Source organism: Solanum tuberosum, unplaced genomic scaffold (genome assembly GCF_000226075.1).
Source record: "Solanum tuberosum cultivar DM 1-3 516 R44 unplaced genomic scaffold, SolTub_3.0 scf00155, whole genome shotgun sequence".
NCBI classification, from domain to species: Eukaryota; Viridiplantae; Streptophyta; class Magnoliopsida; order Solanales; family Solanaceae; genus Solanum; species Solanum tuberosum.
The window spans coordinates 1,075,318-1,096,679 of record NW_006239081.1 but is presented as its reverse complement, the minus strand read 5'-3'; the positions used below and the strand labels follow the sequence as shown (position 1 = coordinate 1,096,679).

Below are 21,362 nucleotides of genomic sequence, written 5' to 3'. Positions count from 1 at the left end.
TCGCCCCCCCCCCCCCCCCCCCCCCCCAGGGCCCACACCATCACCACCAAAATAAATATGCCATGTAGTTATGGTTGAACTTAATAATGATTATATATACTCAAAATGCCATAGAAACTCTTAAATCTATTCATTTTTCTGATGAATTCTGATCTAGTTTTCAATTCTTGAAACGCCATTATAAGATATAAAGTGAATTAGAGCAAAGCTAGAAATTTCCTGAACTTCACACTTCTTTTAAATGGCATACAAGTTTATAACTAAAATGAAAGACTTCTCTGCTGAAAAATGCAGAACATATCTTCTTAGCTAAGTCTGCATCTATTTCTCGGTTTTTAAATGACAACTTCTCTCCACGTGATTTTAGGTCTACCTCAGCCCTTATATCATTTTGAATCCTCATTTTATGCATGAGTTCTTTGCAGAAATTCATTCATGCGATATCCCCCACTCCAGCATCAACAATGTCAAAAACTGAGCTTAGTGCAAAGCCACCAAACACTACTTTATGTCCATATACAAATGTTGACAAAGCAGCCCCACCCGATGGAGCGACAAAGAGGCCCGGTGATAGTACTTCTGAGTCACAGTATTGGAGGTATGATGTATCCAAGAAAAAGCAGAAACATGGAGATGGTGGTGGTGACAGACTCTGCTTTAAATTTGTCTCTTCTGGCTCTTGTCCAAGAGGAAACCAGTGCCAATTTAGACATGATGAAGAAGCTTCGGAACAATACTCAAGAGGTGTGTGTTTTGACTTTCTCAACAAGGGAAAATGTGAAAAAGGTCCTGATTGCAACTTCAAGCACAGTTTGCAGGAAGAAGGTGATAGATCAGCATCTAGGGCAGCAAGCTCTAACAGGTTAATATTTGTCGAACTACTTGATTTTTCTTGATGACGTTGCAGTGTCAATATTTACTGGCTTGTGATCTTCATTAGTGCTCCCTTTCTTTTGTATAAGCTTTGTGGTAACTTTAACTGTTTTTCAGGTCAAAAGAATGCTGGTTTTGTTTGTCAAGCCCGAACGTTGAGTCACATCTCATCACTAGTGTCGGAGAATATTACTACTGTGCACTTGCTAAAGGACCTTTAACACCTGATCATGTGCTAATTATGCCAATTGAACATACACCCAATACATTATCTCTGCCACTGGAATGTGAGAAGGAACTGGAACGACTTCAAAGCAGCTTCAAAGCTTACTTCAAAAAGCAAGGGAAGGAAGCAGTTTTCTTTGAGTGGGTATTTAAGCGAGGAAGTCATGCCAATCTTCAGGTATGGAAAAATTTACATTCATGTATTGCTATGAATGTATTCCTGTGCTGCATATTATTAAAAAAAAAAGAGGATATGTCTATACCACCATTCTGTCCTTAAAAATTGGTTTGTAAACATACCTTACTCTACATGTTTTGTACTTGTGGAAAAAGGTTTTATGTAGCAGATCCAACATGTTCTATTTGTGATCTCTAGCCTTAGGAACTCTGAATAAGCACAAAGCATTTGGCTAACAGGATTTATATTCAAATTACGAGTGAGAGATCAAATCAAAGAAATATGTAAGAATAAAATACTTAATCGGGGAAAAAAAAATGTTCAGTTTGTAGAAACTTGTTAAAACTTCAGTATGGTTTACCTAAACTGTGGTTGAGAAGAAAGATTCAAACAGGGATCAAACATGATTGACACTCGTCATGCAGGGCTTACAATAAAGACATTCAAAAAGCAGAGCCTTAAGTGCACCTTTTAGAAGTATGCATTTGATTGTACACCTGGATCAAACTGCAGCTGCCTTGTCTTAATAGATCAATCTCTTTTTTTAACATTAATAATATTATGCACAATTGTGTAATTGTCTCATGTCACAGTTCTTTAATCCATTACTTTTTCTTCTTTATTATTGCTTATTTACCATTATCTTAACCTCCACTCTTTGTGTCTATTGTAGGTTGTTCCTATTCCCTCGTCCAGGGCATCTGCGGTTCGAGATATTTTTAACTTGGCTGCTGACAAATTGGGATTCAAGCTTACTATGGTTAAAGGTATGTTCACTTTATTGTATGAAACCCTGAATCCCTGCCACATTCCCCAACCAGATAATAGAAAGAAAAATGGTAAAGGTAGAAAAAATAATGTGGAAAAAACAGCTCAGTTGTTATTCATGCCTCAGCTTTAGCTACTTGTCGTTATCCTTTAATTTCCTGGTAATGTATACAGACTGAAATGAGTAGTTTCTTCAAATGTCCCTAGGAAGGTTGTTATCTCCACCACTGTCTTAATACCAAAACCAAAAAAAAAAAAAAGACTATAAAACTGAATATCATTTTCTTGAGAAGCTTTGGATGTGAACAATTTCTTTTGATAATTTACCATATTTATATATGCCCAGCACATTTGGATGCATAGGTTACTCCCTACATTATGTAGACCTATCTTGCAAGTTCTACTCAACCGATAATTCTAACCATTGTTATACTAGGTAGCAGTACAGATGCTAAATTCTAAACCTCTGATTTCCTCATTAAATTCTTTTCTTGTCCTAGTCTCTGCTAATTGGAAATGTGGGTAAGCATGGTTGTGGAGAAAACCTCATGGATTTGAATATACTCCACTGGTGCTTTCATTGTTTTGCCTTTTAACTATCACAGATTGTCTTGCGTGAGAGCAATTCAGTCTAAGAGATGACATGTTGGTGCTTTCTTTTTACTGCAGAAGGAAGACAAGCATTGCGGACACAGTTTGACAGAAGTTGCAGCTTATTTTATGTTGAAGTTCCTGGAGGTGATATATTGTCACATGTTATTGAGGAGAATGAAAAATTCCCAGCTCAATTTGGTCGGGAGGTAAGATGCGTCCACCTTTATCTAGTACTGTATCATTTAGCTAAAATCTTCGAGAGGTGATAAACGCTTAGTTTGCATCCTTTTTTATGTAAAATATGTCTTGAGAGCTATAATTTCGCTTTAGTAACTGACGTAATACTGCATGAATATCCCACAGGTTTTAGCAGGCTTGTTGAATATAGCAGATAGAGCTGATTGGCGAAATTGTAAGGTTGATAAAGAAGAAGAAACTAAAATGGTTGAGAGATTCAAGAACGGATTTCAAGAATACGATCCAAATCAATAGGATAGCCGAGAAATATGCAAACACTATAGCGAGCTCTTTCTCTCGTGTTCTTCATTTCATGCAACTTCAACATTTCCTTGAGGTTCTCTTTGCTCCCTGCTTCTATCTAACTGCAAGTATCTGCAAATTCTTTACGTGCACGTGTTCGTGTTATGCTTGAACAGTCTCTATATGATTATCTGAAAACATTGTTGTCGTGTAACAGGATGCTGTTGTAAACGCCTAACCGGGCAGCAACAACATTGCTGCAATTTTCATGTATGTAACTCAGTCAGTCAGTTAGGCTATTGAGGTAGTTTTTCATGTATGAGCTTGTCAGTTTTCTTCAACTATTTGATTTGATATAACGTAATACACAATTGTAACTTCTTCTCTTTCTTTTTCCTGAAGCAATTGTAACTTTATTGTCCACTGAATTGTTTTTTGTTTGTTAAAAATATTTGGATCCTTTATGAATTACAACTGTGAGTCTATTATATTATGTTCCAATCACATTCCTGTTAATGTCTTCAAAACTCTTTTTTTCATGGTTGCAAAAATAGTGGTTTATCAATGTTTTGAAACACTTTTTTTTTGTTTCCAATTCAGTGTCTGGTACTCACATTAGAGTTCGACTATTCCAGACTTGTACTGCGTAGGGCTCCATTCAGGGATAAATGCTTCCTACCAAAGATTTTTTTCATATCGGAGTTTGAATTCGAGATTTTTAGTTAAGAGTTTACAATAATACTCTCTTGATATAAATTTATTTTTTATATACGAAATTCAAGAATAACTTTTTTAAGCTACCACAATAATTTTTACATGTTTTTCCTACAAAAACTATTTGACTTAATTTACTTTCCATATTCGAAATTCAAGATTCACTTCTTCTAGCATTATACTTCAATTAACGTACAATAGAATTGAAACACACTATTATAATTAACGTACAATAGAATTGAAACACACTATTATACAATAATTATGCCACTGAAGTATCCTTAGGGCTAACAAAATGTTTAAAAAACAAGTAACCATCACTCATAAAATATTGATTTTTATAAATGAATATATTATCTACTAAAAAGTAAATATCAAAATAAACAATATGAATATTCACATTATTAATATTTTATTTATTTTTAATTTTTTTGTATGAGTTCTTGTTTTTTGAGAATCTAAACTTATTTAACTTTTAGCTTGTGTTTATTCGTAAATATTGGTAATCAAATATTTTAGAGAGAAAGCCCAAAATAGTCCCTCATCTTTGGATTAAGACTCAAAGTCATCCTTGAGTTTTCACATGGAGCAATAATAGTCTCTCATGTTTGCAATATTGGTGCACTTTTGGTCCTCCCCTAAACTTTTGCCTATTTTTTAACATTATTTTTTCCCACAATTTTATGTAAGGAATGTCCAATCGTCTTTTTATATATTTAGTAGAAATAATAACTCTATGTGAGAAAAGATGAGAAGAATAACACCTTGTTGTGTTCAGTAGAAATATTACTACAGTTAAACTAAGAACATATTAACATATGACGTTGCAAGAGAAGAAAAATTTGTACTATTGCACGTGAAATCGTCGTGATGAACCTCTCGACTTTACCTGCAATACGATTTCTACTAATCAAAACAAGGTGTTTTTCTTCTCACAATCTCTCACACGGAGTTATTATTTCTACTAAATATATAAAATGACGATTAAACATTCCATACATAAATTATGAATAAAATCAATGTTAAAAAATAGGCAAAAATTTTGAAGGAGGACCAAAAGTGCACCAATATTGCAAACATGATGGACTATTAATGCTCCATGTGAAAACTCAAGGATGACTTTGAGTCTTAATCCAAAGATGAGGGACTATTTTGGGCCTTTTCTCAATATTTTACTTTGTTTAACCCATTTTTGACCCGTCCACTTCCGACCCGAACATTTGCCACTCCTTTCTTACTTGACTACTTAAAAGACGGATTCACAGCCGTAGCAGAGGCTTTCAACAGTTCGAGTCTACGCGAGATCATCTGATTTTCTCTCAAATTTATTGAAGAAATGGTATGCAATTTCTTATTCCTTGTTTAATTTTGTTGTTTTTCTTGTAGATTCAGTGAATTTTTTGAAAATTTTGATGTGATTTTGTTGTATTTTTTTTTGGAATTTTTCTTGTGAAAGGCTCATTCAGCAAAACCGATCTCGAGTCCAGTACCTGATGCGTGGTACCCAACCCTAGCAGTGTTCATGCTTGCAATTGGTCTTGTTGTAACTGCTTCATTCTTCATGTAAGTCCTCGATCTGATCTTTTTCAAGCTCATAAAAATGGTGAATTTTTTATATTTTTGCAATTTTTTCATGCATTAAAAAGATGTGTTATTTATCAATGTTGCTCATAAAAAGGTGGATTTTGATATTTTTTGCAATTTTTTTCATGCTTATTGATCAATGTTGGAATGAAATTGACCTGAATTAGAGTGATTTTGAGGGTTTTCTTTAGTGGATCTAATTAGATTAAGGGTGTGTTTGGCAGAGAAGAGGGGTTGCAACAGTAAGGTTGCGTGTTCGAGTTATAGAGGGAGAAAATACGGGTGTTTTTGGTATGAATTTCCAATTTTTTCACGTTTGGTTGGTCAAAGTATTATGGAAAATATTTTCTCTAGGACAACAAGTTGCTGAACAATAAGGAAAATGACTTTCCTAATAGAAGTAAGGAAAAGAAGTTCCGTAGGTGACATTTCAAGTTCATTGTCTCCTCCCGCTATTATAGTTTTTTGGTAGATTACATACAAATATTTGCTTATGCTACGTGTATACAGTTCATGAGAATTTCCTTGCTATAACTGAAGGAGAGTATCTGAGTCATAGTTGATTGATATTTGATAATTGATAGTATCAACATCTGTGCGAAAAGGGTGCTTTGTCAGTTTGTTGAAATGCAGTTGATTTTTTATTTTATCTTTGAACGAAATAGACTGTTGAAGATTTAGTTGCATTTTGTGAGTAAGGAATTTAATAGCATGAAATTGTTAATTTGGTTATCTAATATGAAGTACAATGTTTATTAGGAACATGTTACTTTTGTTGAAGAAATTTTTCTTTGGTGGCTGATTGTGTTAGAATAGCTTTGGGGTTTAGGCATGCTTGTTGTAGCTGTTTGTTAATGATGGAAGTTTGAGAACAGTTTACATCAAATAGGATAAGAAATCTTAGGGGATGTAGATCATTCCCTATGTTGCTCGGACTCTTCAAAAATGTCACATGCTTGTATTGGATTTATTGTCTAACCAGGCAGAGTGAGATAGTTTTACCTTCTTCTCGAGGTGGAAGGATGTGGGGAGTAAGTATGGATAGATTAAGCAACCTGATGGATTTATTTTCCTTTTTCCCCTTAAAAAGCTTTAAGCCCTTTCCTTTTCCTTTTGAGAGAAATCATGGAACTTGTTCCAAGGTACAATTAGACTCTCCACTTGTATTTGATGTGAAGCTTTAAGATGAAAAGTTCAAGTCACAATTACGGCTTGAGGGCTTATAGCTAAAGTAGTCTTAATTGTATGTCTTCCTCCACATGATTTCAAAATTCTTTGGCTTTGACGCTGCCTACCTTGTAAGTAATCACTCTTTAGAAGTCTATATAAAATTACAGTCAAAAAAGAAAACAAAGAGAAGTCTATACGACTTTAGAGTTGCTACTCTTAGATATGACCTATAGGAAAAAGTGGTAAAAGAAATCTTTTTTCTATTACCTTAGAGCAAACAAGCAAGGTTAAGAGCTTGCCCTCGGGCAGTTAAGATATTTGAGAGACATCACTTTCAGGAGGTATCTGTTCTGTGACATACTTCTTGATGAGTACATAGTCTACATAGTGAACATGGATATCCAACTTTGCTGAGATACAATTCTCCGAAATTCCTTTCTGAGATATAATTCATGAAGCATGGCAATTCTCCAAAATCATTAAATTATAATACTTCAACGAATAAAAAATATTCTCGGGTTACTCATCAGACTATAACTTTACAATGTTAAAGAATAACAGTTTACTGCCTTTTCTTTTTTGCGGGTTCTACAAGTGCTGTTGTCTTTTCTTCTTCTAACAAAACCTATGAATGTGTGACAGCTATGAAGCTACTTCTCCGAGGAAATACCGCAGTCTTGCAAAGGAGCTTGTAACAGGGACAGTAGCGTCTGTTTTCTTGGTACGTACACTATAGTGATTTGATCTGTTGTTTTTGCTAGTTGCTTGTGCTGACTCCTCACCGCATCTCATGCAGGGTTTTGGATCCTTGTTTTTGCTACTTGCTTCCGGCGTATATGTTTGATCCATCCACATGGATAGAGATATGTAGTTTTTTACTAATGTTTCTACATGAACGGTTTTGAGTACTGCTGTGATTTTATATGACTTATCTTATAACTTAATGGCAAGCATTGGAGAACTAGTTGAAAATTTTCTGAGGTACAAGAAAATACTTCTTATGATCAATTACTTTATAGAACAAAAATGAGTGTATCCCTTTGTTATGTTTTTTCTTGAGCCACAGGTTTATTGGAAACAACCTCTTTACCTCCTGAGGCAAGGATAAGGATCCTTTGCTTGGGTTTACCAACAGAAAACCTATACAGTCGAAGTTTGTCTATAATGACGTTGTTTATTTAGATACTTTTTTTGGTTGCTATAGCGAAATGTTGTTATAGAGAACATAGAATATAACATAACATGTAAAATCAATTTCAAAATACACTTAAATCGGTTATAATAAGATATAGAGATGTCTGACCATAGATATAATTTGTTAGTGTAAAGTAATAAAATGGTTTCTACTACATGCTGCAAATCTTGCAAATAGTAGACAGATTTTAGAACTTTAAATAAGTGACTGTTATCATTGTCTTATTTTGTACCTTAATTTTGTGACAAAGGGGACAAGGAATAATTAAAAAGAAAATTATTAGTTTTATTTTTTTCAAAAATTGAAATGAACTAGTGAAATTACACTGGATAAGTCTCAAGTTTGAAATTCCTTGCTAGCAAAAGCAAGAAATTTGTCTTCTAGGTCAAGCTCGTCATACTAAGCTTGTTTAGTATTGGTTACCTCTCATGTCTAGTTGCGAGCTATTGCATAGGACCAGGAGTTTCCCTTGTACACACCTTAGTACGGGTTACCTCTCCTGTATGGTTTGCAAGCTATTGCATAGGAGCTGGGGTTTGTCCTTGTGCGCACCCAAAAGTAGCAGATGTGGGTTTCCCTTGTCACAAAAAAAAAATACATTGTATATGTTGTATATGTGTATCACACTCACTTTGACATCAATTGTTTGAAGGGGTAAATGATATGTTACAATAGAATAGGAGAGCAATAGGATACATGCATAGTTAAAGATCGTAATAAGAGGAAATGGGCTATTTGGGATTTTTTTTAGGTGTTTTCCCAAATATATACTTTTAAAAAACTTCCAACTATATCCTCATGTTCATTTGTCAATAAAGTTTTTTTTTTGGTTTCCCACCCGGTGTTCGGAGCCCACTTTGGAGCTCCAACTAAATTCGGATCGCGCTCTGCAGGGCCCATTCGGGGGTGACGCTCCCAACATGATTTTTTCCATATCCAGGGCTCGAACCCAAGACCTCTGGTTAAGAGGAAACACTCCCACCATTTGTCAATAAAGTTAAAGAAAGCAAGAACCATCAAATTATAGAAAGGAATTAAAACAATACAAAATGAAAAGCTTCTTTAGTTCCCTTTACTCTTTCAAATTCCCATCATACAGAAAGAGTATAACAAACACCCAATTCCAAATGAATATGAAAAACAATAACAAGACAAACAAACAAACAAGAACAATCTTTTTTCAGACATCAACACATTGAAAATGCTCAAGAAGCCTATTAGCTTCTCTAAGACCAGTAAGATAAGCACCATGAGTTGTTGAATAGTAATTTCTACTTGTTGCTTCACCTGCAAATAAAACTTGAAGTCGAGGACTCTTCTTCGAATTTTTATCATCACTAATCTCTTTAGGCAATGGTTCAGCCATAGCATCCAAATCATTTCCACTTGATCCAACAGCTATATGAGTATATGATCCCAAAAACAATGGATCAGTACCCCATTTGCACTTCAAAACTTTACTAAACTTGATGGAATTCTTGAAATGCTCTGTGTTTGCTAGAAACTCTGACATTGTTATCGAGACCCCCTCGATGATCTCCTCATCATCAAGAGTTTCAACCTTCATAGCTTCTTCACCTGCAAACCATGATACCACAACCCTTGACTCTGGATAAACTGGATGTGTAAGTGTAGTCCTCCTAATCCACAAGGGGATTTTCGGGTTCTTCAGTTTCGAGTCTGGCTGATGAAAAACCATCATCATGTTAGGGAAATTCAACCCATCATAGCCAACATTTTCATGATGAGTTGGGCTAAGTTGTAAGAACACCTTATCAACAACACCAAAACCAAGTCTTGCAATTGCTTCAGTCTTGAACTTAGGAAGGGGAGGACTAAAAAGACTCGAGTCCTCGCGAATTCCTTGTTTTAGGACTCCTAATGAGACTGTAACAACGACATGATCAGCATACATAGCTGATCCATCACTAAAATGCAACTTCACTGGCTTATTACCATCACTATTTTCCAATTGCCATTCAATTTTCGAAACTTTTCGACCTAGTTGGATCAAACCAGGTGGTAAAACAGAAGCCAAAGATTCAACAACAGATGAATACCCTTTGGCTATTGTTATTTCATCTCCAGGAAAATTACAATACTCACTTTCTTCATTGAAATCTAAAGTACCTAAATCACCAGCTGATGAATAATGCCTATGTATATTCTCAAACATAGCAAAAATACCTTCTTCAAGTGCTTTTCTACTCCAATTTTCAAAAACTTCAACATTTTCTCCATCTTTCTCAATGCCACCACTTTCAAGATTTAAGCTTTCAACATTTTCTTGATCTTTCTCAATACCACCATCGTCAAGATTGAAGCTTTCAACATTTTCTTGATCTTTTTCAATACCACCATCGTCAAGATTGAAGCTTTCAACTTTTTCTTGATCATTTTCAACACCACCATGTTCAAGATTGAAGCTTTCAACATTATCTTGATCTTTTTCAATACCACTATCGTCAATATTGAAGCTTTCAACATTTTCTTGATCATTTTCAACACCACCATGTTCAAGATTGAAGCTTTCAACATTATCTTGATCTTTTTCAATACCACTATCGTCAATATTGAAGCTTTCAACATTTTCTTGATCATTTTCAACACCACCATGTTCAAGATTGAAGCTTTCAACATTATCTTGATCTTTTTCAATACCACTATCGTCAATATTGAAGCTTTCAACATTTTCTTGATCATTTTCAACACCACCATGTTCAAGATTGAAGCTTTCAACATTATCTTGATCTTTTTCAATACGACTATCGTCAGGATTGAAGCTTTCTACATTTTCTTGATCTTTCTCAACACCACCATCGTCAAGATTGAAGCTTTCAACATTATCTTGATCTTTTTCAATACCACTATCGTCAATATTGAAGCTTTCAACATTTTCTTGATCATTTTCAACACCACCACTTTCAAGATTGAAGTTTTCAACATTTTCTTGATCATTTTCAACACCACCACTTTTAAGATTGAAGTTTTCAACATTTTCTTGATCTTTTTCAATACCATCAGAATCAATATTGAAGCTTTCGACATTTTCTTGATCTTTCTTTAAACCCCAGTAAAATTTGAGCCCTTTTCTAAGATAAGAACCCATACTTATCTTATCAACACCACCATTTTCTTCAAGATTCAAGCTTTCAACAATCTTTCTACCAACCCCACCATCAAAATCCCCTTCATCTGATGAAAACTCCAACAGATTACTGAAAAAATTTGATACCGAGTTAACAAAGGATGAATGTACCTCATGTCCATCTTCTGTTATAGTCACTTTTTTATCGACTTTACCTCCCATACTATCCCATGGCTTATCAGTTTCAAATCCATTGATTTCTTGAGCAATTTTGTATATTGGATTTCCTTCAATTCCATGAATCCAAGTTGCACCGATTTCAACTCTATCACCACAAAACTCAGTAGTGAAAATTCTTCCACCAATTCTGTTTCCACCTTCTACAACACAAAGCTCAAATAGTTCATTTGAGTTTTGTGTTGTGTAGAGCTTTTTAGCTGCTGTTAGACCAGCAATTCCTGCCCCAATTATAACAATTTTGGGCTTTTGAGACACCATTTTAGAGGCAAACTTAGACAAATCTTTTTTATCGATAACCTCAGACCAATCAATCGAAAAATAATGAAAATGTTGTGAAAACAAAGAACTTGTTTTGTTTGTAAGTATGAAACTACTTGAGCAACAAGCAAATATATATATATATATATATATAATATAGGAGGGTAATCATAGTATTTTTTTTACATAATTTATACTTTCAGTCCCTCGGTTATTGATAAATTCTTATTTTGATTCTTATAAAGGTTATTAAGTGATATGATTTTTTGAAAATTCACGAGTAACTGGATCAAAAGTGTATATTTTGATTAATTGAAGTTTAAATATGTTTAGTTAGATATCATAAGGACTGAATTGAGGAACCAAAATTGACCATTAAAAGTTAAAAGAGTAGAGTGAAATAATCTATAAATGTGATTTGTTAGCCATAATTATGGGGTAAGTTGATGGATTAGTAGTATTCAAATTTGGCAAAAAGATTATTGAAACATCTCCAAAGATGAATTAAAATAAATCTCTAATTTTGGTAATAAATTAATTATACATCTCTAATTTTGGTAATAAATTTAAATCTCTAATTTTGGTAATAAATTAATTATACATCTCTAATTTTGGTAATAAATTTAAATCTCTAATTTTGGTAATAAATTAATTATACATCTCTAATTTTGGTAATAAATTTAAATCTCTAATTTTGGTAATAAATTAATTATACATCTTTGGTAAAATAATAATTGAAATAACTTTGTGTTCATAGTAATATAATTTTATTTTATTTTTGGTCTATATAGTAATACATGTTTATGCCAACATGGTAAGTATTATTTTTTGTTTTCATATCAAGTAAATAATGAATGTTCTTTTCAAAGTCAAATACATAGTAAATTCTTTTATATTGCGTATTAGGATTTGAAGTTTGTCCATCATTCTTCATTTATAATAATAAAATATTTATGCCTAAAATTTCAAAATCACGTTTAAAATCCTAAGAGCAAAACATTTGAATTTGAAAAATAAATTAAATGACATTTTTTAATAAGAATAATTGACATTTATAATAATAATAATAAAATAAGCGTTACACCTCTTTTTTTTCATTTTTTCCTCATTTGGCAAGCAATTTAACCCGAAGCATTTAAATTTACTCTAGTTAAATGATTTAACGAGGTAAGAATTCATGCATGTCAATTAATCATAGTAAATGTTAAAAAATGATGTACAAACACGTGACAAACTTGGTGTAAACAAGGAGTGTGAGTAAGTTCCGTTCATTATCCTACTACCGATTTTCATTTTTCTTTTATAACTGTGATGTCAACTAGAATATCTGTTATTTCCCACCAACACAAATATAGGATATACAATGATATTCATGGAGTTGTGATTGCTATACTGGCTTTCAACCTCAAATGAAACAAATCTACAATAGAATTCAAAACATTAATGTAAAAACCAAATGATACAAGGCTCTTAACAAAAACAACAACAAATGTTATAGTTTAGATCTTATTTATTCATTTTTGGTTCTCAATCCTGTGTTTGGTACATGCTTTGGAGCCCAACTAGTATAATTGGATCCGCACTGGAAAATCTCACTTTGAGGGTTAAAACACTTAAACTAAAAGCGACTCAAACCTCAGAACTCCAACCTGAAACATCTGGTTACTGAAAAATTGACTTCCTTGATATAACTTGTATTGATATTTCACATACACAAATTGTAGTAATTGTATATAGTTACATGAAACTTATTTGTATTCTAATAGTATTTGGAAGCTGTACAATTTTCTTCAATCTCATAATCCAAATAACAGAATTCTGTATAAACTTTATAAACCAAAGTTTTACAGAGAATCAAGAAAACTCTCTGTAAATTTATATACCTTTTAATCAAATATTTCTTTTTCTTCAAATGCTTTATTCAGCTGCAATTTGCAAACTATAGCCTTCATTGTTAGCTTCCTGTATGTATTTTTCGGCGCGAATTCAAGCACCATATTTACTGAACAAGTTTACTGTCATAGTAGAAAACAATGGTAACAGTTAATATGAATATATATAGAGAATTTATGGATTTAGACGTGACGCGAAATACATAATTTTGAATCAAGATCAGTGTTGTCAAAGGCGAAAAGTATACCTTTTCGAGTTCTTTATCTTGATCTCCTGACTAGAGAAATTCCTGTTGGATTACCGCCCCATTCTTCAAATACTACCAACAAGTTTCCACTTGGTTTCAGCCATGATCGTGGAACGTGGTACCTGAAATTAACAATTTCGCGAAGTTTCTCAAAACAAGTTGAAGGTAAAAAGTACCACATTTCTTCAAACATCTTGTGTTTGGTTAATTTGTGTGATCCTATGGAACAACAACAGCAACATACTCAGTGTATTCCCGCAGATGAGGTCTGGGGAAAGTAGAGTGCAAGCAGACCTTACCTCTACCTCGTGTGATCCTATGGAACATAAGGGGATAAAACATGTTCCTAATATCTAAACGGTTTTTAACTCTTTGTTGTAAACAAGTAGGAATTGATCTAGTCCCACAACTCCACTAAAGGTTGTTGGAATTATGGAAATTGCTTACCATCTCTGAGAAGGTTGTCCGCAGTTAGTCTGACATTTCTTCTCGTTGAACGTTCCAGCATAACTGCATTTGCTACAGTCTCCTTGTGCTATGTATCCAGGCCAATGGCGACCTACGCCTTCACCATTTATCCATATCTGACCTTTTCCCATACTTGCCATGTCTAAAGCTAGTGGTTCATTTCCTCCAGGCGCGTTAAATGTAGCCTGGAAAAGGTATTAGTCTATTAACTACGCGTTACAACATGTTATTCAACATCATAAAATCGATAAACACATGTTGATATGTAGTTTTGTTGACGTTATAGACGTTATACCAATAGGAATTTTACCTTGTACCAAGTCAGAGGCTGCTTTTGAGCCACTAGTGAACCTCGAATCCATTCAACAGAAGAACTCCCACTTAAGGAGTGAAGACTTAACGATTCGCCTTTTAGACCAACCTATGAACAAGCAAATTATAGACTATTCAGGTATCAACAACAACATATGCAGTGTAATCCCACAGGTAAGGTCTTGGGAGGTGTAGAGTGTACGCAGACCTTACCCCTACCTTGGGAGGTAGAGAGGTTGTTTCCGATAGACCCTCAGCTCAAGGAAAAGCATATCAAAGTTATACGAAGATCAGGCTTTAGGAAGAGAAGAGAAGCAATTAGTTAGTTAACATACCTTGTAAGACCATCTCTGTTTCGCCAAGTTTCTTGACCCTTCATTGAGACCGCTCAACGTAACTGGACCTAGAACTCCTGCATTCCACGTATCATAATGCACGCCAACGTTCTGAAATGTATTTAAAACCATAGGTTATACTAAAACAAAATGACTCTAACAGTTCAGTTATCGCTGTTAATAAAGGATCGGAGAAACAGGAAATAGAAAACTAACCGGGAGACCAACGGAAACACTGAGCAGAGAAATCTTGTTAATACCAGCTCTTAACTTCACATTGCCACTGTATGTAAGTTTTGGATTATCCAATGTCCCATAAACAGTTCCTACAACAATTCAAGGACAGAGAAATTAGGAAAATAGGAATAGACGTAAAAAGATGTACTCCGTCCGTTTCAATTTGTTTGTTTTACTATCCTAACTTTTCACGCGGCATGTTTAAGGCCACAAGATTCAAATTTACTTTCTTAAATTTCGTGTCAAGTCAGACAAATTGGAACTGAGAGAGTACTTTGTTAGGAAAAAGCATTTGCCATAATCCCAAAATAGTGTTGTTTCTGCTACCTGATAGTTTGCCATTGACGAAAACATGCAAGACATGACCAGCGGACATAACAGTGAAATAAGGATCCTTTCCGTTCTTTAGAAATCCTTCATTAGATGCTATATTTACACTGGAAAAAGTAACAAAAAAAGTCATCACGATATTAGATATGTCTGAGTAAAGACGGAACTAAATATAATCATTCGAAAAAAGTAAGAAAATGAAAGTTACTCACTCTGTCATGTACCACAGATAGTCTGATGAATCTCTTGTGACGTTTTTCTGTTCCCATAGTCCGTTAGCTGAAAGTGTATCACTGTCATCAGCAGTCGGTGTTTCTTCATTGTATGACTGCCAAGACAATCCACCACCTGCAGGCGTCATCTTTATGCTCGAGCTTCGGGAGTTAACCTGCAGCATTACACAGAAGACATTAAAACTTCTGCCCAGAATGCTTATACAGTAAAACCTCTCTATAACTGCATCAATTACAGCATTATTTATCTCAGTACTTTTTGGCTGCTATAGCGAAATATTGTTATAGAAAACATATAATATAGCCTTAACATGAAAGATCAGTTCCACAAAAAACATGACTATAACAGAGAAATGTTGTTATAGTGAATGACTGTTATAGAGAGGACCATTACCCGTGCAGTGTTGTAAACAGCAGTTTTGCAGTCGGGAAGAATGCTGATGGACCATGGAGGCAAATCGTATGGCCTATTCTGAAAGGTGACTTTAACTGAATATCTAGAGTCATAGTTGGATAAAAAAGCAGCACAAGCTCCAGATTTTGATCTATAGACATGAGCCTATGTTGGTCAAAAAAATGTAAACAGAGTTAGAAGAAAAACATATCGAGTGTAGGTCTCACATAGTGGATCTGGAGAGGATAGAGTGTACGTAAACCTTTCCCCTACCTCAGAGGTAGAGAGGCTGCTTCCAATAGACCCTCGACTCAAGGGAAAAAAAACAGACTAACCTCTTGATTACTTCCAAGACTAGTCACCGTGGCATATGATGAAACTAAAGCCGGTTCAGATAGCTTGATAGCTTTATGTAAGTCTCTCAAGTGCCCGTATTTTGGTTCATTCAGCAACCCTTTTACACCATAACGCAAATCATCAAGATAAGCATGAAAAATTTGTAGGAAAATTTTCCACTATTTTCGTTCTGTTATGCAGACGAGGAGATATGTATAAGAAGAATTCTAGTTCTTGTTTCGTACCATACTCATCGAGAGGAGCATCATAATCGTAGCTAGTTGCAATGAAAAGCCCTGATGATGTCCGGCCAAAATTTGTTCCTCCATGATACTGAAGCAACCATAGTATCAATACAATAAATAGCTATGTTTAATGAGAAAAACTTGAACACGAAATCAGATGTTTAACTTACCATGTAGTAATTGAAGAATGAACCATTGTTCTGAACAAACCTTGCAACTGAAAATGCAATGTCTTCAGCTGGTCTTTGAGGAATTGGACCACCAAATTTTGTATACCTGAGCATAGTAGAGTATATCATTAACGAAAATTCGACTAAAAAGAGTAGTTGAATTAAGAAACCAACTCAGAAGAACATAAACTGTATTAGATTCATGTAATTTGCATTCTTGGAACTTACCAGCCAGTCCATACTTCTGTCCACATTTTCGGTTTGTAAGGCTTATTAGGACGGAACCCTTCGCAGTAGAAGCCATTGCAAGTATCAATCTGTAGCAGAATCAAGAAAATATGAGTTCTGGAGAGAGATATCCAAAAAAGAATGTCGAAACAAGTCACTCTAGTTATTTGCTTCAAGAATTGACAAGTTCCTCCTATATCAATCCACAATAAAATGATTTTATACAGTAACAAATATTGAAATGAAGTAACTAAAACCCAAGCCTCCAAGAACTGGAGCTAGATGATGCCATCCAAGGATGGAGCTAAGGGCAGTAAAGCGCAGCCGGAACCAGGACTTTAGCTAAGGGTAGTCAAAATATAAAAAAGAAGTAAATACACGAAGAAGTCAAGGGGATTCAACATATAATATATGTACATAAAAAATCACCTATCACAGTTCTACACAGTGTAAATTTCCGGTGAAGGGTGTCACTTTGACACTCCTTGCACAAAGGTGGTGGCTCCGCCACTTCACAAGGAGTTTATCCGAATCCCTTTTGCTGAAAAATTATGCAAGGTCAAAATTCTCTTCTTCTTTTTTTACGGATTTATAGTAAGTGTTGAATCCCTTTTGGCTTCTTCTTGTTGTTACTTCTTTATATTTTGAATTTCCTTTGTGAAATCTTGGTTCCGTCACTTATAACACCATACTTTTTCACACACATTTAAACAACTTAAATGGGCTTAAGTAGTGCTCAGAAAATACCCTATGCAGGTAGTTTCCTTTGCGGATATTGATAAAATCAGAACGATACAAAGAAGATAAACATGATCAATGTGTAAGGATCACACGAACAAACTGAGAAATAGTCCACACAAAAGGATAGTCAATGAAGTTATTTGAAATTAGGAGGAAACTAAGAATTGCTTACCACAGGATCAGGAGCATCCTCTTGTTTACACATGATCCATGGGACACCAGTTTTCAAACCCACAGCCATTTGAGCTGCCCATTTTGTAAAAGCTTTACCAGGAGCACCAATTTCCCATTCTACTGGTCCATACTCATTTTCTATCTGCAGCATTTATAGTTTTCTAAGTTTAATTGACATAATACAACAACAACACCACAGACAGTGTAACTCCACAAGTAGGGTGTACGCAGTCGTATCCCTACCCTCACAGAGGTTGTTTCCGATAGACCCCCGGCTCAAATGAAACATATAGAAAATGATGGAGAAAAAAAACAGTAGAAACCACAAATAGTTTGATAAACAAAGCAAAGACACAACATGAAATAGTAGAATCGAAGAATACGATAGTAGGAGAATTGCTAATAATACTACGGATAAGGGAGAAACTAAACAACGTCCGACTAGCTTAATCAAGAATTAGGGAACAAAACAACAATTAATTAAGGGGAGAAAAAAGAACAGTAGCAACCACAAATAGTATGATAAACGAAGCAAAGAAACAATTGGTAATAGTAAAATATGATAGTAGGGGAATTACTAATAATACTACTGATAAGGAAAACTAAACAACATTCGACTACCTTAATCAAGAATTAGGGAACTAAACAACATTCAAGGAAGAGAAAAGAACAGTAGCAACCATAAATAGTATGATAAACGAAACAAAGAAACAATAGGTAATAGTAAAATCAGAGAATACAACAGTAGGAGAATTACTAATAAGGAAAACTAAACAACGCTCGACTGCCTTAATCAAGAATTAGGGGACAAAACAACAATTAAAGGGAGACAAAAAATTCCAAATTCATTTCTATAAATAGTGTAAAGACAAGGCATGAGCATAATCCAAACCTGGGCCATTATTATTGGTCCTCCTTGAGGTTCAAACAAATTTTCTGACTTCATCATGTTGACTATTTTCTGAACAAATCCTTGCATAGCCACCTTTCATCATAGTCAACCAGAAACATGACAGTTCAGACACAATATTAATTAAAAAATATGTGGTTTTCTTCTCTAATAATTTAAAGGTTTAAACGAAATGGTCACGCATTTCAACAGAGATACTAAGTAAAACTCTGACCCCGCCACTCAAAATACATAAAACATGTCCACGTGTTTTGGTTATAAAAAGAATTAACCCCCACACATGAAGAGTCGTTGTGACATGATATAATTAAGTATATTAACTTAAAATGTATCATAACAAACAAGTAGTCGTAAATAAGAATTAATCCCACACGTCAAGAGTCATTGTTACATGATACTATAACAGACAAGTGTACTTTCTCTAACAGATTAAAATTTTAAATAAGATCGTCACATATTTCATTATGATATAATAAATTGTCTTTAAAAGACAAAAATATATGGAAAAATCCTTTTGGCCAGAATGTTATTTTACCTTTTTGAACATTTTTATCCTTTTAACTTTAATACCTTTTAATTAAAAAATGAAAAAAAGATTAATTTATTTTAAAATAAAAAAGATATTAAAGATTTTTTAAATTTCTGGCCAAATTTTTTGGCCATTTAGCATTACCCAAAATATATTTACACGTTTTTAGCTCATAAAAAAGAATCACGCAAAGAGAAACATTGTGCTCTTTCTAACAGCTCAAACTTTTAAATGGATGGAAAGTTGAAAAAACAAACCTTAAAAGGCTGATTGTCTGTTCTAAATTCCATACCAGGCACATATTTTAGCCAAACAGGGAATCCCCTGCATACAAATAAAACATAAAAACAGAGTATAAAACAGGGGAAGCTACAAAGAAAAAAACACTAAAGCCAATCCTTTTACTCCCTCCGTTTTAATTTATTTGTCTTACTTTTCGTTTAAACAAAAATCTCCTTAATTCCAACTTTTTGCATGTTTAACCCAACAAAATTAAAGACATTTTGATACATTCTGCATATCTTTAGTTTAAAACAACAAGATTCATTTTTTTTTAATTTTCTTAAACTCCGTGTCAAGTCAAAATTATTTACCCAAAGTTCCATTCAGCACAAATGTAAGGGCCAATACGTAAATTGACATAAAGTCCTGCTCTTTGTGCCAATTTGATGAACCTAACAAGATCATATCTTCCTTCAAAATTATACTGAAAATTCAAAAAAAAAAAAATGAAAAAAATTAATTCTTTTTTTCTTTTTTTTGGATATTAAATTGCAGAATCATGATATAAATTCAAGAAAAAAAATTAAATAAAATAGAGTTAAAAAAGACATTACTTTTCCAGGAGAAGGCTCATGTGCATTCCAGAAAACATAAGTTTCAATAACATCTAAGCCTCCATCTTTAGCCTTTTGTATAAGATCAGGCCACATCTAAAATCACCAATAGAAAAAAAAAATGACAATATTTCAGTGTAATCTCATAAGTGGAGTGCGGAGACTGTGACCCTCGTGAAGATAAAGAGGTTATTTCCAACGGACTCTCGACTCAAGTAATGCAAACAACAACAACAGCATATCTAATGTAATTTCATAAGTGAAGTTTGAAGAGTGTGGTGAATACGCAACCTTACCCCTACATTGAGAAAGTAAAGAGTTTGTTTTCGATAGACCTTCGACTCAATTAATACAGTGACATACTGTGTAATCCCACAAGTTTTAGATGGTATAAGAAAAGACTTTTAAAACCAAAAAAACATAAGTGAACAACAATTACAGATAACAGCACAGACCCATTTCACAGAAACCATAAAAATTTATAAAGTTAAGATTTTTATAACTAAAATGCATAATTACATAAAAACAAGATATGCCCATTTCACAGAATCCATAAAAATGTATAAAGAAAAGATTTTTAGAAACTAAAAAATACACAAAAACAAAACAGGCCCTTTTGACAGAAGCCATGAAAAAGCATAAAGTTAACATTTTTAGAACCAAAATGCTTAAAAGAACAAGAATTACAGAAAAACAAGATACACCCATTTCAAAGAATCCATAAAAATGTATAAAGAAAACATTTTTAGAACTTAAAAATTACAGAAGAACAAAACAGACCCTTTTGACAGAAGCCATAAAAAAAGCATAAAGGTAACATTTTTAGAACCAAAATGCTTAAAAAAACAAGAATTACAGAAAAACAAAGCATACCCATTTCACAGAATCCATAATAAAGAGTAAAGATAAGATTTTTAGAACCAAAACAAGAAAATAATGAAGTAATACAATTTTTTTTGTGTATAATTTACCTGTGGAGTACTTCTTGGATAATGAATTGAACCAGAAATAAGAATTTTTCTTTTCCCATTTATGATTATAGCTCTGTCATCATAAGAAACACTAGCTTTCACTGAAGAAAAAAAATCCAATGAACAAATAACTAATAATAACACCAACAACACATTAGTCCTTAGCATTTTTTCCACATTAAATTTTTTTTTCTTTTATAGAAAAAAAATGAAACTTTTTTTCTTGTCTCTTCTCTATTGATTCTTTTGAGAAATGAAATGTGTAAAGATATTTATACAAATATTTTTACACTGTGTGTGTGTTTTTTTTTTGGTGTTTTTGGTTACTAACTGCTATTTTTATATCTATAAACAAAAACAAAAAAGTAGGAGAAGAAATTGCCCAACTCCTTAAATGGGGCCCAAA

The 21,362-nt window shown here is 33.7% G+C and overlaps 4 protein-coding genes across 7 annotated transcripts in view; 2 read left to right on the top strand and 2 right to left on the bottom strand.

The window, feature by feature from the left end:
* The window catches only part of LOC102588813 (zinc finger CCCH domain-containing protein 64), a 9,015-nt gene extending 5,460 nt beyond the window's left edge, over nucleotides 1–3,555 (top strand). For 3 of the 4 annotated variants that reach the window (XM_006353473.2, XM_015311372.1, XM_006353472.2), the window contains 5 exons: nucleotides 426–862; nucleotides 991–1,276; nucleotides 1,950–2,043; nucleotides 2,714–2,844; nucleotides 3,002–3,555. In XM_006353473.2, the coding sequence (XP_006353535.1) occupies nucleotides 426–862; nucleotides 991–1,276; nucleotides 1,950–2,043; nucleotides 2,714–2,844; nucleotides 3,002–3,130 (1,077 nt within the window). In that variant the 3' untranslated portion in view covers nucleotides 3,131–3,555. The remainder of the gene's footprint in view (nucleotides 1–425; nucleotides 863–990; nucleotides 1,277–1,949; nucleotides 2,044–2,713; nucleotides 2,845–3,001) is intronic. The other variant, XR_001474151.1, reaches the window with a different exon arrangement.
* Nucleotides 3,556–5,060: 1,505 nt separating this feature from the next.
* On the top strand, nucleotides 5,061–7,664 carry LOC102588490 (transmembrane protein 258). The gene is made up of 4 exons (XM_006353470.2): nucleotides 5,061–5,171; nucleotides 5,289–5,395; nucleotides 7,229–7,307; nucleotides 7,383–7,664. The coding sequence occupies exons 1-4, from the start codon at nucleotides 5,169–5,171 to the stop codon at nucleotides 7,428–7,430; spliced, it is 237 nt and encodes a 78-aa protein (XP_006353532.1). The 5' UTR covers nucleotides 5,061–5,168; the 3' UTR covers nucleotides 7,431–7,664.
* A 1,141-nt stretch (nucleotides 7,665–8,805) lies between these two features.
* LOC102605774 (probable polyamine oxidase 5) lies at nucleotides 8,806–11,418 on the bottom strand. Its single transcript, XM_015311351.1, has one exon. The coding sequence runs from the start codon at nucleotides 11,365–11,367 to the stop codon at nucleotides 8,962–8,964; it is 2,406 nt and encodes an 801-aa protein (XP_015166837.1). The 5' UTR covers nucleotides 11,368–11,418; the 3' UTR covers nucleotides 8,806–8,961.
* Nucleotides 11,419–13,029: 1,611 nt separating this feature from the next.
* On the bottom strand, nucleotides 13,030–21,155 carry LOC102588159 (beta-galactosidase-like). The gene is made up of 19 exons (XM_006353469.2): nucleotides 20,957–21,155; nucleotides 19,986–20,081; nucleotides 19,743–19,855; nucleotides 19,407–19,473; nucleotides 18,603–18,695; nucleotides 17,709–17,852; nucleotides 16,796–16,884; nucleotides 16,568–16,673; nucleotides 16,398–16,485; nucleotides 16,152–16,270; nucleotides 15,817–15,981; nucleotides 15,402–15,577; nucleotides 15,187–15,296; nucleotides 14,839–14,948; nucleotides 14,623–14,733; nucleotides 14,286–14,396; nucleotides 13,955–14,160; nucleotides 13,508–13,629; nucleotides 13,030–13,382 (listed from the first exon to the last, which is right to left on the bottom strand). The coding sequence occupies exons 1-18, from the start codon at nucleotides 21,122–21,124 to the stop codon at nucleotides 13,521–13,523; spliced, it is 2,181 nt and encodes a 726-aa protein (XP_006353531.1). The 5' UTR covers nucleotides 21,125–21,155; the 3' UTR covers nucleotides 13,030–13,382; nucleotides 13,508–13,520.
* Between the last annotated feature and the right edge of the window lie 207 nt (nucleotides 21,156–21,362).